Source organism: Orcinus orca, chromosome 9 (genome assembly GCF_937001465.1).
Source record: "Orcinus orca chromosome 9, mOrcOrc1.1, whole genome shotgun sequence".
Classification (NCBI taxonomy): domain Eukaryota; kingdom Metazoa; phylum Chordata; class Mammalia; order Artiodactyla; family Delphinidae; genus Orcinus; species Orcinus orca.
Window position 1 is genome coordinate 12,112,053 of NC_064567.1, and position 17,442 is coordinate 12,129,494.

Sequence of the window (17,442 nt, forward strand, 5' to 3'; positions counted from 1 at the left end):
ATCATACTGTTTTGATTACTAGACCATGTAGTTTTGATTATTATAGCTTTGTAATATAGTTTGAAATCAGGAGGCCTGATGCCTCTAGCTTTGTTCTTTCTCAGGACTGCTTTAGCTGTCTGTGGTCTTTTGCAATTCCATACAACTTTTAGGATTTTTTTTCTATTTCCGTGAAAAATCATATTAGAATTTTGATTGGAATTACATTGACTTCATACATGGTTTTAGTATGGACATTTTAACAATGTTAATTCTTCTGTTCCATGAACACAAAATATTTTTCCACTTGTCTCTTTCATCAATGTCTTACAGTTTTCAGTGTACAGATTTTTCACCTTCTTGGTTAAGTTTATTGCTAAGTACTTTATTGTGTTCTGATGCTATTGTGAATGGGATTGTTTTCTTTATTCCTTTTTCAGATATTTCACTGTTAGTGTATAGAAAGGCAATTGATTTCTGTATGTTGATTTTATATTGTGCAACTTCACTGAATTCATTGATTAGTTTCTAATAGTTTTTTTGTGACATCTTTAGGATTTTCTGTATATAAGATCATATAAACTGTAAACAGAGACCATTTTACTTCTTCCCTTCTGATTTGAATGCTTTTTTTTTCTCATCTGATGGCTCTGACTAGGACTTCCAGTACTATGTTGAATAGGAGTAGTGAGAGTGGGAACCCTTGTCTTTGTCCTGATCTTAAGAGAAAAAGCTTTCAACTTTTCACTGTTGAGTATAGTATTAGCTGTGAGCTTGTCATATACGGCCTTTATTATGTTGAGATACATTCCTTCTATACTCAATTTGTTGAGAGTTTTTAATCATGAAAGGATGTTGTATTTGTCAAGTCTTTTTTTTTCCTGCACCTATTAAGATGATCATATGACTTTTATCTTTTATTCTATTAATGTGGTATATCACATGATTTGCATATATTGAACCATCCTTGCATCCCACGGTTAAACCCCACTTGATCATGATGCATCATTCTTTCAGTGTGCTGTCAAATTCATTGTACTAATATTCTGTTAAAACTTTTTAGAACTATATTCATCAGGGATATTGGCCTGTTTTTCTTTCCTTGTAGTATATTGGCCTCTTTTTCTTTTCTTGTAGTGTCCTTATCTGCTTATGTATCAGGGTAATGCTGTTCTTGTAAAATTAGTTTGGCAGTGTTCCCAAACCTTTAATTTTTTGGAGGTGAGAAGTATTGGCATTAATTCTTTTTAAAATGTTTTACAGACTTCACCAGGGAAACCATCTGGTCCTGGGCTCTTCTTTGTTGGGAGATTTTTGATTACTGATCTCCTTACTCATTACTGGTCTGTTCAGATTTTCTAGCTCTTCATAATTCAGTCTTGGTAGGTTCATGTTTCTAGAAATTTATCCATTTCAACCAGGTTGTCCAATTTGTCAGTATATAATTGTTCATAGTAGTCTCTTATGATCTTTTATATTTCTGTGGTATCAGTTATAATGTCTCCTTTTTCATTTACAATTTTATTTATATTTGAGCTTCCTCTGTTTTTGTCTTAAGAAATCTAGCTAAAGGGCTGTCAATTTTTTTTATCTTTTCAAAGAACCAGCTCTTAGTTTCATTGATCTATTTTCTGGTCTCTATTTTATTTATTTCTGCTCTGATCTTTGTTATTTCCATTCTTCTGCTAACTTTGGGCTTAGTTTGTTTTTCTTTTGCTAGCTCCTTGAGGTGTAAAGTTAGGCTGCTTATTTGATATCTTTCCTTTTTCTATAAACTTCCCTCTTAGGACTTGGAATGGTAGTTATCAGGGGCTGGGAGGTGAGAGAAATGGGGAGATGTTGGTCAAAGAGTAAAAACTTCTTGTTATAAAGTAAATATTTCTGGCGATATAATGTACAGCATGGTGTCCATAGTTAACAATACTGTATTATACACTTGAAAGTTGCTAAGAGCGTAGATATTAAATGTTCTCACAACAAAAAAGAAATGGTAATTATGTGACATGATGGAAGTGTTAACTGACCCTACTGTGATAATCATTTCACAATATATAAGTATATCAAATTTAAAAAAAGAAACATGAGGGTTTAACAGTTTTGAAGATGTCTTTGGGGAATATAGACTACATTACTTGTAGTTCAAAAAGGGAGTCTGTGTTCCTGGTGACACAGAACTTTTGAGCTCTGAGCTCAATGTCCTACCCTGGCCCCAATGCTGTTGTGGTTCCTTGAGAAGGGGTAAAAGGCCCCCAGCTGCATCCAGCGAACACACATTTCATATTCAGCATCTTGAAAGAATCCACAAATATCTGCTCCTGTCTGAAACAGGGTAGAATAAAATGGGCCCGTTAATGATTTCTGAAAGATATCACCATCTGCTTGGTGATTAGGAGTAATCCAAAGGACACTTACAAAGGATATGCCAAAGAGGCTAAACTCCATCATGCCTGCAACGAGAACCACAGCTGCGTCAGACAAGGCACTCATGACCTGCCTCCTCTTCCCTCCTTGGAGAAGCCTTGATCGAAGACCCCAACTCCTCTCCTCTCCCAGCAGCCCACACACCAATGATAGATTTCCTCAGCTGGTCCCACGCGGCCGTGTTGTCACCCAGCCAGTGTCCTCCCCAGTGGCCAGAAGAAGGAAAAGTGGAGCGAGTGATGACGATCCCTCGCTGTCCCGTCACCTCCTGCACAGCTCTGCTCGGAGGGGAACAAGGGGGTGATTTAGGGCACAGCAGGTGAGGAAAGGCCACAAACCTTCTCCTCCCAGAGCTCCTGAGCCTAGGGCATGGTGACAAAATATCTCCTGTGTCACAGAAGGGAATATGGAAATCTAAGCCATGAGGTTCCTCACTGACTGACTCCATATGATGGTGATAATATTAAACATTGTGTCTTTACATTGTGTTTTATAGTGTTTCATATAAAAAAAACTTCACAATGTAATAAACTCACCAGATCACCTAAAAATAATAGGTAATCACTAAATTTTGCTATTTATTTACTCAATACTTAGTTTTATATATTTGGGAAAGAAGAAGATGAATTCCTTTATAAGGCTTTCCTTAGGATACTTCTTATTAAGCATGGAATGAGCACACAAAATGGGACAGTGATAATTAAGTAGAACACCAGTTGGCTACCCAACAAGAGTGACAAAAATAAATTCTAATAGAGATGAGTCACTTTTGAAAAAAAGGAAAGAGGTATCCAGTCCTCTGTGTTCCCTTACAATAAGTAAAGTTATTATAGCATCATCCACACTGCGTGATGTCTTATGTCTCCACGTGTATTTCCTCCACTAGGACTATTAGTCTCTTACTTAAATAAGGACCACACCTTATTTAAATCTGTCCTGCTAACTAGGATCACAGGGTCTGGCTCCATGCTCATGAGTCTTTAATAAATGAGAATTGCGACAGAGCTATAATTAAAGTCTTCTTAACTCTTGGAAGAGGGAATGAAAGGACGAGCAGTGCAGCTTCATCAGTCCCTGGCTGTCCCTGCAGGCTGGCCCGACTGGAGAAGGCAGTTGATGACTCACTCGTACGTGGGTCTGGTCTGGGCCCACCCGTACAGGCTGTGCACGTCGTAGTGCCGCACCGGGGAGCCGTCAGGCAGGAGCTGCTGGCTCTCCATGCACAGGGTCTTGCTGCTCAGGCCCCTGTCCCTGGACTCCAAATCTGAGGAGAAAGATCTAGTGATGTGAAATCCACCCCTGCCTGATCCTGTTTATCCTGGACCTCTCCTCATGGGATCGGACTCTGGATCATAAGACTAACTTGACCCCTGCATGGGTCCCTCTCCTCCCCAGGGGCATGGAAACATGCACGGCTCTGAGCTACAATGGCACTCGCAGGTGTTTTCAACATCCAGGGCCCCGGAGGGTTCCCCGGGAGAAAGCAGGGGCATGGGGAAGAATGCAGTTGTCAAACACTTACTGAGTGACAGGCTCCAACCTAGGCTTTTAACATGTATGTTATTTTATGTCATTCTTATCATAGTTCTATGGAGAAGATATTATTATCTTCCTTTAACAGTTTAAAAAACTGAGATTAGAAAATAGCAAGTAATCTGCTAAAGGTCACACAACTCATAGAGAGTATAATTTCCGGAGCCAAGATATGAACACAAATACAACGCCAAAGTCATTGACTCCATGATAAGGTGAGGCCATTACTTTCCACCCACTGGTGACACAATAAATTCCTGTGGAGGGATTAACATGAGCCTGAAGAAGTAAGACACCTAGCTGTGGGATCCTTCGGAGACATCACCACAGTTAAGTGTTTTTAGAAAAAATTTTGAGAAACTTACCCAAAGGGGCCAATAACTTGCCCACACCCAACTGGGTAAAGCTCTTGGAGTGTGTTTGTCTTTGGTCCCCCCAAAACCAGAGTGTCAGTCAGGATGTCCCTGAACATCAGGATAAATGTCTGGCTGCTGGACTCTTGCAGCTCATTCCCTGCAGCCATGGCACTGCCAGTAGAGGAGGCCAAGGGTCCTTACATGGCATGTAGGGAGGGTGGTTCAGACAGGCATCCTTGCAGCCTGGAGGGACTGCCCCACTCACGAAGTTTGCCGGTTCATTCATATCCTAGAAATGTCCAACACAGGAATACTTTACTTTTAAAAAGAATTATATACTGTTAACTCAGAGACAAGGAAGCAGAGAATAATTGTTCACCATCCAGTAATTCCACAGATACCAGCCCAGGGAGATTCATCAAATCCAGCTTGAGAAAGATCAGTTAAGCCCTACAGAATGACTGGCTGGTGGATTTGAAAAAAAATTCTCACTCAGGGTGTGAGGCAGGCTCAGTTCCAAGGAATTCCTGGTAATCAGCTTGGAATTCTACAGCAAGAACTTCAGACAAGGTACAAGGTATGAGGAGTATCAGAATGGTCCACTCCAGATTGGAGGAACTGCAGTCTGATATGTCCAAAGTCTTTCTTGGATGACGATTACCCCTTTTGATTAAAGGTCAGTAATACATATGCTTAGGCACACAGAGATAGAAATACACCTATCCCCATGTACACAGACACAAACACACACACTTACAATCCATATGCCATCAAACTTCAAGCTCTTCTCTGGATCCCGTGGATTGGTGTACATTTCTCTCAACTCCCTTTTCCACCATGTGATGGTTGAATTACGGAAAAAGTCTGGGAAGGCCACATAAGCTCGGTATTGCTGTAAAAAGTAAATACAATTTATTTGTCCCGAACAAATATATTAGACAGAAAACAGGCATTTCCTAAAAGCTTAACTCATGCAAAGCCTATACTGTGTGGTGATAGTTAATCCAAAGTTATGAGCTTAAGTAATGTTCTTAGCTTATTTGAAATACAATGAGCTCAAAGAACAGAAATGAGCACAAATGAGACACCTTCTTATCATTTGGAAAGCACCCACGGACTGTTTTCCTCTTTGTATCAACATGAATGGTAGCCATCAACACCCCGAACTCACTTTTTCCATCGTTAGATACCCACCCCTCAACTTCTGTCCTGAGCACTCCTCAAAGACAAAGCATGAGCCAGGGAGACTGCAGCTTGAAAGGGGCAGACAGCAGATGCATTGTCAACAGGTTGTAAAGAAACATCCAGCTGATCCTCTCCTATCTCATTCCCAGTAGGAAAAAAGGGTGAGAGGTAAGACTACATTTTATTACATAAGACTATCTAACTAATATGTATCTGGGTTTTCTATGGTTTCAGAATCACTTGAAAAGTGCAGTTGTGTGTCAACTAAATTGGGAGGACTTAAAGAGGAAGTTTCAACTCCCCTTTCTCTTATCTTCTTCAAATAATAAAAACTGTCTTTATTTTAACCTGGAAAATGGACCCAAGGTATAACTCCTGAACTATAGCCCCTTTGAGAGCAAGGTCCTTGTTGACCTTTGTATTCCCCAACCATGCTTAGCTTAGTAGCTGACATAAGATAAATGTTTAGAGCATAATTGTAAATTCACACCACTTAGCAACAGCAAATATTCTTACATTTCTATATAGCTACGATGCTTGTTATAGAGCTTTATGGTCCTCTGTATGTCTCAGGAAATTGGTTCCTCTGTGTTCATCAGTACATTTCAAGAGTTAAAAAGCTAAATAATGCTGGTGGCAAAAGTGTGGGTGGGGAGGAAACAACAGAAAAAGGACTTGGTCTAGGGCACCTCCAGTACCTAAACATGATAGGCAAAAGGCAAGTGGAATCCAAATGTCTAGAAAAAAGGCCAAAAAGAACACAAAGAAAAAACCAGAAATGGATTAGTGTACAGGGATCCAGCTCACAGAGAACTTCTGAGGTAGTGAGCCACACCACTGAGCATCTCGTGAAAGGGAGGCATGCCAAGGTTGCCTTTTTGTTAGAAAATGGAGGTAGAAACATGGACCCAACAAAATAGAACCTTTCACCAGAAACAGAGAGCTCCAGCTCAGGCAGGGTTAGAAACATGGGGTAGAGGAGGGAAGTGGAGAATTGGAATAAACAGAGTCAATACCAGCCGTGTCCAAGTGATAACTGAATCCCAAATGAGATACAAGTGAGAAACTTGACTATGATTTATTAACCCCACTAAAAGGTGCTCTGACCCTTACCCATGAAATTAAAAATGTTCTGCTGTTCTCCAAGGTACTGGCTCTGCCTCACTCCTGTCTGCATTCCACTTTTGCCTCATTGCTTCTGTCCTCACTTTCCCTAGTCCTCAATTCATGATGTACCCACTTGCATGTCTGGTCCCAAGATTACTTACCACAACCCATTGTGTAATACCAAGATGCAATTCCTAGGCTCCATGCCAGGCTTACTGTATTAAACATCTAAGCTTCAGATCCAGTGGCCTCAGGCCCACTAATCTCATCAAGTGGGTCTTATTAATATAAATAGTTAAAATCATTCTATCTATTGAGAATATCTTATGTGCTACCTAACAAACATTGCGACCCCCTAATGAAGTATTTCTCATCAGGGGCACAATTGGCATTTAGGGCAGGAGAATTCTTGGTGGAAAATCCCCTGCAATTGGGCATCCCTGGTCACTGCCTACAAAATGTCACTTGGTGCTCCCCTTGCAATAATCAAAAACCGTCCCACAGATTTCCAAATGCCCTCAAGGTGGCAGTATTGCCTCTAATGGCCGATGCACTGTAGGGCTCACACAGTGGTAGCCAACTTCTTGATTGCTGAGTGGCCCTCTCCCCAGCATACTGATTTAAAAGTCATGGTACTGCCATAAAAACAGACACATAGACCAGTGGAACAGAACAGAAAGCCCAGAAATGAACCCACACATGTGCAGTCAATCAATCTTAGACAAGGGTGCCAAGAACACAAATGGGGAAAGGACAGTCTTCTGTTAACAGTGTTAGAAAAACGTGGATATGTAGAGAACAAACGTATGGACACCAAGGGGGGAAAGCAGCAGGGGGGGTGGGGGTGGGATGAATCTAAGAAAAAAGAAAAACATGGATATCCACATGCAAAAGAATGAAACTGGACTCCTATCTTACACTGCTCACAAAAATTAATTCAAAATGAATTAAAGACTTAAATGGAAAACCTGAAGCCATAAAATTCCTAGAAGAAAACACAGGAAAAAGCTCCTTGACATTGGTCTTGGCAATGATTTTTTTGGATTTGACACCAAAAGCACAAGCAACAAAAGCAAAAATAAACAAGTGGGATTACATCAAACTAAAAAGCTTCTCCACAGTTAAGGAAACAATCAACAAAATGAAAAGGCAACTTACAGAATGGGAGAAAATATTTGTAAATCAAATACCTGATGAGTTAATATCGGAAGTATATAAGCTTATACAACTCAATAGCAAAAAAAACAAAAAACAACCCACAAATATATTGATTTAAAAATGGACAAAGGAGGGGCTTCCCTGGTGGCGCAGTGGTTGAGAGTCCGCCTGCCGATGCAGGGGACATGGGTTCATGCCCCGGTCCGGGAAGATCCCACATGCCGCAGAGCAGCTGGGCCCGTGAGCCATGGCCGCTGAGCCTGCGCGTCCGGAGCCTGCGCTCCGCAACGGGAGGGGCCACAACAGTGAGAGGCCCGCGTACCGCAAAAAAAAAAAAAAAAAAAAAAAATGGACAAAGGACCTGAACAGACGTATTTCCAAAGCAGGCATACAAATGGCCAACAGGTAACATGAAAAGGTTCTCAGCAACACTAATCATCAAGGAAATGCAAATCAAAACCACAATCATAATCTGTTAGGACAACTTTTATGAAAAAGATGAGAGATAACAAGTGTTGGCAAGGATGTGAAGAAAAGGGAACCCTTGTGCACTGCTGGGGAGAATATAAATTGGTATAGCCACTACAGAAAATACTGGGTTAGCGAAAACTTCGTTAGGGTTTTTCCATAAGATGTTATGGAAAAACCAGAACAAACTTTTTGGTCAACCCAATAGTATGGCATTCCCTCAAAAAATTAAAAATAGAACAACTGTATGATCCAGCAATTCTACTTCTGGGTATATATCCTGAAGGAAGCAAAATCAGCATCTTGAAGAGATATCTGTACTCCCATGTTCACTGCAGCATTTATTCACAATAGCCAAGATGTTGAAGTAACCTAAGTGTCTGTCCACAGATGAATGGATAAAGAACATGTGGTGTCTATACATACAATGGAATATTATTCAGCTATGAGAAAGAAGGAAAACCTGCCATTTGCAACAAAATGGATAAACCTAGAAGGCATTATTCTGAGTGAAATAAGCCAGACAGAGAAAGACAAATTCTGTATGATCTCACTTATATGTGGGATCCGAAAAAAAAAAAAGTTGAACTCACAGAAACAGAGAGTAGAGTGGTGATTACCGGGTGTCAGGGGGTGGAGGAAATGAGGAGATGCTGGTCAAAGGTGGCAAGCCTTCATTTATAAGATGAATACATTTCGGAGCCTAACGTACAACATGGCGATTGTCGTTAATAATACTGTATCGTATACTTAAAAGTTGCTAAGAGAGTAGATCTTAAACATTCTCACCACACAGTACACAAATGGCAACTAGGTGAAATGATGGATGCGTTACTTAACCTGATTCTCATAATCATGATATATATGTATATCAAATTATCACATTGTACACTTTACATATATACAATTTTATTTGTCAATTATATGCCGTTAAGTTGGTGGAAAATAGTAAAAACTAAATAAATAAAGTCAAGGAGCCCATGACCCTGAACTTCTCTGGCAGATTCCTATGTCCCTGTGGGCTGCCTGGACCATGAAACTTCAAGTGATCTTCTGTGAGAAGCAACAGAGATTACAGCAAGCTAGGTTCTCTCCCTTGGATCCTCACCTGAGATCCATTACAAGTAAGAACCTGTTTCCAGAAGACTGAAAGTTTTAACATATGGCTGGAAACTGGGAGATAAGATCAAAGTTGGGAAACCCAAGGAAAGATGGGGGGATTTATAAGAGAGAAGATGGAAAAGCCTGTCCATGAAAAAAAAAGAGGTATAGAGAAAATTACCCAATCACTGAAGACAGGCGTGGGAGACTGTTTAAAAGGGATACGCAAGGCAAAAACAACAATAATGAAAACAACAATAAATACACTAATTCAGGCAAAAGGCACTGTTTCTTCGAGGTATCATTCAGCAGAAATTTCATGGATGTTTGCAATCTGAAAGCCCTGGATTGGAAATCACCACTCTGTCACCTAAAAGCATGGACAGAAGTGATTTAAGCTCTCTGAGTCTTAGTTATGCAAAGTATAATAATATCTACCTCCCAACTGGGGTAAAATATTGCATGTAAAGTGACTGGCACACAGACAGACACACAGGACATGTTCCCTACGTAAGTTTCCTCATCTCGCGCCCATGCCCATGCCATGGGGATGTCCAGTATCCTAAGTATGGCTGCACCTTCCTGGCAACACTGATTTCACCCAACATCCATACAGGCCCGTTACCTCCACTTGACTTTCCCAGTCTAGAGAACTGTTGATAACCATATCAGGAAAATCAGGCCAGACCTGTGAAGAGAAAAATGTTTAAAAGCAATGCACTAGATAATCTCTCTTATTTAGCATTTCCTTAGAAACTATAAACCATGTCCTAGAGGTGATAATTTGATTTTCTTGTAGGGTTGATCTCAAGAAAAGTGGGTCTCACAATGCACAAACATTCCTTTAAAATTCCTTAACAGTGGTGACAAAGACTGATGGAGAAAATGACAACTTCTGACCTCAGAGTCCAAACAGAAAAGAAAAAAAAAATGTACAAACACATTAACAGTGTGGGGATTAGTGGCTCACTGCTCAGAGCATACCTTTCCCCAAACAATGCTTCCATCATTCGGATCTTTGATGAAGACATCGTCCTCCACACCCCGCGTGAAAGGGGGATAGGGCTTTGTCTCGTTGCCAGAAATGGCTGGGTCCTGAAATCAAACCACAGGTCAGGTGAGAAAACCAAAGCCAGGGTAGAAAAATGGAGAACTCTTCAAAAGTGGAGGCATCAGCTTCCACCTGAGCTGTAGAGCTTCTGTGAATCCAGGGAAATACACTTTTCTTACTGAACCTCAACTTCTCTATTCATAGCATGGAAGAAAACACAAGTATAAAGCTTTCTGCACCAAATCTCATTCACTCTTCCAAACAGACTCTGCCCATTCACACAGGGACTCACCAGAATGAGGATGACCCGCATCCCATTGGCCTTCATTCGAGTAATCAGAGCTGGAAGCCCCTCAAACTCGGGGCTGAGGGTGAAGTCCAGCTGCCGCTCCATGTAGTCGATGTCCGCGTACTGCACGTCCTGGAGGAGGACAAAGGAAACTTGCAAAAGCCCAGGTTCTACGTGAGAACAACGCTCCACTAACCAATGGTGAATTTCAGTTGGCATCTTTTTGATTCTTTCAAATCCCACCTCTGTTATTTGTTAGGTATTAGGTTCTGGAAAATTCACCTAATTTTCAAATTTTGAGTCGTAAAATAGAAAAAAACTAAATTTGCAAAAAATAGGATGATAATGCCGAACTGGCAAGGCTGTGGAGATAAATGAAAGCAGCAGATGAAAGTGCTTTGTGAAGGGCCATTATAAGGAGCGATTGTGGCCACCACCCCATCCCCAGAGGCTGCCCCTGGTATCAGTGGCTCATACTCAGAAAAAATAACATAATGTAAACTACCCGGTACTAATACAACGTGGATAGTAAGCCCATTAAAACAAAACAAACAAAAGCCACTGTAACTGCTTTGGAATCACTAATCCTGGGGGTTATCAGACACAGCTTTCTTACTAAGAATAAAATATTGCATGCTATACTTTCCATTAGTAGGAACAATCATAAACGATAGAAGAATCAATAGAATAAAATTAAGTATGTAAATGGTTTATGGGACCAATTCTCTGATTAGTGGACCCCTCTCATCTTCAAGTGAAGGTGGAGTTTGTTTCCATAATTATTTCCTCTGGAAACCAGTCCCAAGATCCCTACATTCAACCAGGAATTAGCTCAAAGCTGTGGGAACACTGGGCTGCAGTGCCAGCAAAGCGTTGGAACTGAGGTGGTAGCTACACACACAGTGGTCTGACTGAATTTGGGTCAATTTTTTTTTTTTTTTCGGTACGCAGGCCTCTCACTGTTGTGGCCTCTCCCGTTGCGGAGCACAGGCTACAGACGCACAGGCTTAGCAGCCATGGCTCACAGGCCCAGCCGCTCCGTGGCACGTGGGATCTTCCCGGCCCGGGGCACGAACCCGCGTCCCCTGCATTGGTAGGCGAGCTCTCAACCACTGCGCCACCAGGAAAACCCGGTCAATTTCTTTTAATTAAGCAAAACTACTCTCTGGGCAACATTTTTACGGGAGCAAGAATGTTTTTGACTACATGTTGTGAAGTCATGTGAAAGAAACGGAAGCATGATCTAGCAGAAAGAGCCCTCGGGCTGACCCAATGCCCTCTTCCTTTGGCAAATCACTGTGACTCTTCAAGTTGGGGACAATGACACCCCCCCCCCTTATATTACTACTGGGTAGGGGTGAGGCTGAGTGTGATACTGTATGAGAAAGTACTTTGTAATTTTATAGAACCTGATAAAAATCAGACAAACTAATCCAGATACAGAGACAAGGGTTAGCCATGCGGTCCCAGAGCCAGTACCCCACAGACTGACAACGTACATAGGGGATCTGGGCAGCCACCATCTCATCATACAAGCTACCAATCTCAGCGTCGTTCTTGTATCCATAGCGACACAGCTGAAACCCCAAGGACCAATAAGGAACCATCACTGGCCGACCAATCAACTAGAAAATAAACAGAAAATTTAGTCCTTAAGAAGAAGAATCTGGGTTAAAGTTGTACACAAAGTAATAAGAATATTTTTCCAGTGTCCCCAGTTAGATAATCAACAAATTCAAATCCAGAGAGAAACTAAGAGGATGCAGAGCCACTGAGATAACTTGGAGGAAGCTTCCTGCCAGACTTGAGCTCTCTCCCCAGGAGTTTTGGAAAACCTGATTTTGCTCTCATTCCTAGTGGCAGACCAGCTTACTGGTTAAGAACACGAAATTCAGAAGCAACATACCAAAATGTCTGGGTAACCATATGCGATCCAGTCTCTGCTGGCTATGTGACTCTGGGCAAAAGTGAAATAGCCTCTTCTATATCTGTTTCTTCACTTGTAAATTGAGGATAATAATATATTTGTTTCATAGTGTTTTTGTGAAGACTGAATGAGTTAACGTATGTAAAGTGCTCTGACATGCAACAAGTAATATATCAGTGACATATAGTAAGTTTTATGTCTGTGTTTGTTGCTGCTGCCAAAGCAACTGTTGGGACCACTATGACCACAACCCTCATCACCACAATCACCACCCTCACTGCCACCACTCTCACTGCCACCACCATCATCACCGCCATCATCACCACCACCACCATCACCACCATCACCACTATTACCACTCTCACTGCCACCACCCTCACTGCCACCACCACCATTACTACCATCGCCATCATCACCACCACCACAACCCTCACCACAATCACCACCCTCACTGCCACCACTGCCACCACCATCACCACCACCACCACCATTACCTCCATTGCCACTACTACCACTGTCACTGCCACCACCCTCACTGCCACCACCATCATCACCACCACCACCATCACCATCATCACCACTATTACCACTTTCACTGCCAACTACCACCAGTGGCACCACTACTTTTGATACTTCTGCTAGTCTGCAATGCTCTGAGAGGCTACGAATATAACGGTTATCGGGATGTATTTATTGTTCCTTATTCTATAGCCTACCTGTCTCCCAGAAAGACCAACAATTCTAGTTATCATCTAAGAACTACAGAATGTGCTGTATAAATACTTGGTAACCAGTTGAATTCCCTCCCACCTCAGTATACTGCTGAGTGACAAGCTCTGGCGTTGGCCCCAAGAAGACACAGAAGTCCAGAATTCCTCCTGTGGTGCGGTATGTCACGGCAGGCAAGGGCTGGAATGTCACATCTGGAAATGTAGGAAAATCCCAATCACTATGGAAACCTTCAAGTGAGAAATTACCCCTGAAATTCATACATTCTCCCTCTTCCTATGCCTCCTTATTGTAGAGTACTGAGAGAAGGTATTTTGTACTATACCTACACAGAATTTAAAAAGTTAAGTGAAGGTCTGCAGGGTAATCTGTGCCTGGATTTTCTTCCCTTTCATGCACTTATTACCTTATTATATGTTTTGTCTTTCTGTTCTTTTAAAATTGTTATTAACATTTTTATTTCAGAATAGTTTAAAACTTACAAGAAGTTGCAAAAATAGTACTAAGAGTTCTCTTGGACAATTCACCCAGCTTCCCCCAATGATAACTTCTTACATAACCATTGTACATTGTCAAAACCAGGAAACTGATGTTGATATAATACTATTAACTCAGGTAGAGGCCATATTCAGATTTCACCAGTTTTCACAAGCATGCTTTCTAACCCCACTTCCTGATTTTCCACCCCCTTTCCAATATACCACACACATTTTCTTTACACCCTCGTACCCCCAGAGTGAGTGCTCTGACCCCCAGCTTCATCACTAATTCAGATTATATTAGTGGCTCCCACTGGCTGACCTCCAGGATACTTGGGACTTGCTTGGTTTTGCTACCCCTTCTTACGTTGTTTAGGCCAAATAAGAGTTAATTCTTACTACTACACGTTACTGAATTGAAATAAACAGAACTGCTAAAGAGAATGAAGAAAAAAAAATAAAAAGCACTCTCCACAAGATAATAATTTTGACTTCAGGGCCACATGATCAAACACATTCTAAAGTTCCTCAAGGATGACTGATTCACAAAAATAAGGGGAGATGCCAGCATCATCTTACCCATGGCGTTGCTGTTCAGCAGCAGGGCCCCGTGGGCATTGCCATCCTCCTCCAGTGCCATGTAGTAGGGGTGGACACCATAGGAATTCTTCTTGTACTGGGAGAGTCATGGGGAAAAGTGGCAGGAGGTTAGAAGACAAAGGGGGAAAACAGACAGAGATTGAGAAAGAAACTCAACAAATTGATTGATAAGGTGTGTCTAGTCTTCTCTGTGAAATAAACACATAAGAAACAAAGAAACCTGAGAATTGGCCCACTTGCCTAAAAGCAGAATGTGACCATCCAGGTTGAGTGTTGGAAAGATGAAACATGAAGCATACACAGTGTGGGTGGACAGAGGCAAAGACACGGATCCCAAATGCTCTGCCCTTACCCCCGGGGGCTGGTCTCGGGAAAACATTCCCCACGTGTTCCAGTTCAAGTCTCTTCGAAAGGCTGTGTGCTCAGTTTCCCCAAAGCCATAGAGGTACTGGGAGGGGAGGCGCGTGGAGATGCGGATGAACATGTCGTTGAAGGTGAAGCCAAGGAGCTGAGAGTCCCAACTGCAACACGAAAGGGTACGTTTGCAAAAGAAATGGGCTGTTCTAATAGCTTCAAGCAACTGACTTCTCAGGGAAATTGAACTCTTGATTTCCTCCTCCCACCCAGAACCTCCCTGTTGACCTCCCACACAAAACATAAAGTCTATACGATTAAAACAATCAGAGACTCCCTTGCTATACAAGCCCAGGAGCCAGTTCTTTCTTCTATTTTCCTCTATCACTACCTCCTTCTAGTGGTCCCTCCAGAATGCCAAATCCAATCAGTCTCACCATCTCAGCTGCCAACACTTCACAGCAGGCCTAGTTTCCACCCTTGCCCCACTATAGTCCATTTTCTACACAGCATCCAGAATGATTACTTTTTAAGCATCTCACGTCATGTCAACCCCTGTTTGCAATTCTTCAGTGATTCTCATTGAAACATCTTGTGACGTCTTCAAGGCCATTCCTGATCTGAAGCCACCTGGACCCCAGCCTCATCTCCCCCCACTCACCTCCTTACTTACGATACTACTGCCACCACATTGGACTTTTTTCCCCTTAATAAGGCAAGTTTGCTCCTGTTTCTTGGTCTGTGCACTGACTACTCAATTTGCTTGAAGTGTTCTCACTCCTCCCCCATCTCCATGGGGGAGGCTGCTTCTGCTCATCCAGGTCCTACTTCAAATGTCACCTCCTTGGAGAGACCACCTCTGACCACAGTATCAAAGCAGTAACCTCCCCATAATTATCAATTACCCTGTTCTTTTCCCTGCATAGCAGTTGTCACTATCTAAACCGCTACATATTTTAACTTAAATTATTTTTGTTATTTCCTTAGTATTTTTTGTCATAAAAAGAAAGACCTCATCTTCTATAACCACGTACTATGGAGAAGACACCCCATAAACATTTGTTGAATGAATCCCTAGGTACATGCAGCTGCCTCAGGAATTATTCCCAGGGCACTAAAGATTTCTCGTAAGAACAGAAGGAAATAACTTGTTCATGAATCTGGAAATGGACAGTGTGTTGCTTTGAGCATGATATCCCCAAGGACAATGGACCTGGCAATGATACAGGTAATCATCAATTCCAAGTCAGACTAAGAGCCATTTACATTACAGTGCCTGTACTCTTCCGGCGAATTTCAATCCCAAAAGGATTCTTCTTAATGAGGACATCATAGAGTCGACTCTCAGAGGTGCTGGATGGAACCCTGGGTATGTTGAGAGGGACTGGAACTTCATACCGGTTGTTGTTGGGATCATAAATCTAGGACCAGAGGAAACAGATTTGAGGCAAGTATAGTTGTCCTGAAACCTAGACTCTTAGCAGAAACTTGATGTCTTTGACAAAGAGTCTGAACACTACATTTGTCTTCTTTAAGCTCATGATACTGGAAATTTAATTAACAAATCAAAGAACAACGTCACATTTACTATTTTGATCTGAGTCTGTCATATCTCATTTTATTTTTTTAAAGAAGATGTTGGGGGTAGGAGTTTATCAATTAATTTATTTTATTTTTGCTGTATTGGGTCTTCGTTTCTGTGTGAGGGCTTTCTCTAGTTGTGGCAAGCGGGGGCTACTCTTCATCGCGGTGCGCGGGCCTCTCACTATCGCAGCCTCTCTTGTTGCAGAGCACAGGCTCCAGACGCGCAGGCTCAGTAGTTGTGGCTCACGGGCCCAGTTGCCCCGTGGCATGTGGGAGCCTCCCAGATCAGGGCTCGCACCCATGTCCCCTGCATTAGCAGGCAGACTCTCAACCACTGCGCCACTAGGGAAGCCCCTGTCATATCTCATTTTTAAAGCCTGTATTACATAAACACATTCCTTTGATATTGGTTCTACCTTGGGAAATCAGTCTGGAATTTATGAATATATTCTTTATTACTTTGTGTGTGGGTGTGTGACTGTATGTGAATACCTGAAAACATTTCTGAACTGAAAAAAAATCCCCCCCAAAAAACATGATGGAATATTACTCAGCCATAAAAAGAAACGAAATTGAGCTATTTGTAATGAGGTGGATGGACCTAGAGTCTGTCATACAGAGTGAAGTAAGTCAGAAAGAGAAAGACAAATACCATATGCTAACACATATATATGGAATTTAAGAAAAAAAAATGTCATGAAGAACCTAGGGGTAAGATAGGAATAAAGACACAGACCTACTAGAGAATGGACTTGAGGATATGGGGAGGGGGAAGGGTAAACTGTGACAAAGTGAGAGAGTGGCATGGACATATATACACTACCAAACGTAAAATAGATAGCTAGTGGGAGGCAGCCGCATAGCACAGGGCGATCAGCTCGGTGCTTTGTGACCACCTAGAGGGGTGGGATAGGGAGGGTGGGAGGGAGGGAGATGCAAGAGGGAAGAGATATGGGAACATATGTATATGTATAACTGATTCACTTTGTTATAAAGCAGAAACTAACACACCATTGTAAAGCAATTACACTCCAATAAAGATGTAAAAAAAAAACAACAAAAAATCAAAAAAAACCCCCATGAACTCTACTTGATTAAAATAATCATAGATGTCCTTGTTA

General features: G+C 41.8%; 1 protein-coding gene across 5 annotated transcripts in view; it reads right to left on the reverse strand.

Moving 5' to 3' along the window:
- The window catches only part of MGAM (maltase-glucoamylase), a 123,953-nt gene that overhangs the window by 15,096 nt on the left and 91,415 nt on the right, over positions 1–17,442 (reverse strand). For 4 of the 5 annotated variants that reach the window (XR_007479354.1, XM_012533911.3, XM_033432306.2 and 1 more), the window contains 14 exons: positions 16,004–16,158; positions 14,736–14,904; positions 14,363–14,459; positions 13,386–13,498; positions 12,148–12,273; positions 10,652–10,780; positions 10,293–10,403; positions 9,934–9,996; positions 5,047–5,181; positions 4,491–4,578; positions 3,526–3,664; positions 2,545–2,678; positions 2,392–2,426; positions 2,182–2,298 (listed from right to left, as the gene is read on the reverse strand). Coding sequence is in view for 4 of the 5 variants with exons in the window: in XM_012533911.3 (XP_012389365.1) it covers positions 2,182–2,298; positions 2,392–2,426; positions 2,545–2,678; positions 3,526–3,664; positions 4,491–4,578; positions 5,047–5,181; positions 9,934–9,996; positions 10,293–10,403; positions 10,652–10,780; positions 12,148–12,273; positions 13,386–13,498; positions 14,363–14,459; positions 14,736–14,904; positions 16,004–16,158 (1,611 nt within the window). In the remaining variant the exon portion in view is untranslated. The remainder of the gene's footprint in view (positions 1–2,181; positions 2,299–2,391; positions 2,427–2,544; positions 2,679–3,525; positions 3,665–4,490; positions 4,579–5,046; positions 5,182–9,933; positions 9,997–10,292; positions 10,404–10,651; positions 10,781–12,147; positions 12,274–13,385; positions 13,499–14,362; positions 14,460–14,735; positions 14,905–16,003; positions 16,159–17,442) is intronic. The other variant, XM_049715062.1, reaches the window with a different exon arrangement.